General features: G+C 48.5%; 1 protein-coding gene across 1 annotated transcript in view; it reads right to left on the bottom strand.

Moving 5' to 3' along the window:
• Positions 1 to 1,201, bottom strand: part of LOC119294542 (co-chaperone protein p23-2-like) — a 4,192-nt gene extending 2,991 nt beyond the window's left edge. The window contains exon 1 of the mRNA XM_037572744.1: positions 1,182 to 1,201. Coding sequence (XP_037428641.1) covers positions 1,182 to 1,186 — 5 coding nt within the window. The 5' untranslated portion in view covers positions 1,187 to 1,201. The remainder of the gene's footprint in view (positions 1 to 1,181) is intronic.
• Between the last annotated feature and the right edge of the window lie 6 nt (positions 1,202 to 1,207).

Genomic DNA, 1,207 nt, shown 5'->3' with positions numbered 1-1,207 from the left:
GACGGTCATACTACTTAACGATAACCAGATTGATATCCTAGGCGCACCTCCGGCGTGTTCAACAGACGCCCGGCCACATGCTACACTGAAACTGGCAACTATTTCAATGTAACAGTGTGCAGAAATAGACGACAGGCTTTTTTTTCAACATCAATGAAACAGCTGATTTTTGTGCTGAAACGACTAAACAGTGGAGTAACCAGAGCACCTAGTCACTAACTTGCAGCAAAAAAAAACATAAACAATGCCCAAAAATAAGTATCACGGGAGGCGCATTATCTTTCTTTTGCATACTTCAGTGTAATATATTCTAAAGAGGTGATTTGGCCGAACATTTCTTAGTCAGAAATAACAGATTGGCTGTCACAACAGAGTGTATCAGTCTAACAAGAACATAATTGAAAATGCAACTCATACTAACCGGTAAGGCTCAAATAGTGCTGTAGTCAAATCATTAAGGTATACTACATGATATAATAATGCACGCCTAGTCTAAACATTTCTTCCCCGGTGTCACTGCAAAAGATGAGTTAAGAAACGCTGTGGGAGTGCAAGCGAAAGGCGATGAAACTAATTAACAAAGGACCAGATTAATATATATCCTAGGCACACCCCCGGCGTGTTCAACAGACGCCCACATGCTACACTAAAACCGGCAACCATTTCAATGTAAGAGCGTGCAGCAATAGACTGGCAGACATCTTCTTCAACATCAATGAAACAGCTTATCTTTGTACTGAAACGACTAAACAGTGCAGTGACCAGAGCACAAGAGAACTGGATGTGTGCTGAATCCGTTTCAGGCGCTTCCACGACCAATGCTCGCTGAATATGACGCCCCCCAGACAACACCTAGCGCTGGTGGAGGAATCCATGGACGGCCTCCGACCCTACGGCCACTTCCAACATCCGATCGATCTACTCTGCATGTATGCACACGATCAACCAAGCCCCAAAAATCGTAAACGCCCTACAGCCCGTGACTCCAAGGGGGTTCGGCGCGAATTTGACGGACCAGGAGGCGGTCGGATTCCGTCCCGATTTGGGGCAGAGGACAGAAGCTGCCGGAGCGAAACGAACCGCCCCGCCCCAGCCCCGCGCCGCATTGGGCGGGGACGACGTCGAAAGGGGGGAAAACACCGGCGCGTGATTCGGGTAGAAGGAGAATGATAGAGGGGTACCTCATGGCGACGCGGCGGCGGGCGGC

The sequence above is a fragment of the Triticum dicoccoides genome, chromosome 4B, assembly GCF_002162155.2.
Source record: "Triticum dicoccoides isolate Atlit2015 ecotype Zavitan chromosome 4B, WEW_v2.0, whole genome shotgun sequence".
Taxonomy (NCBI): Eukaryota; Viridiplantae; Streptophyta; class Magnoliopsida; order Poales; family Poaceae; genus Triticum; species Triticum dicoccoides.
Note: the sequence above shows the minus strand (reverse complement) of the source record. Positions and strands in the feature narration are given on the sequence as shown.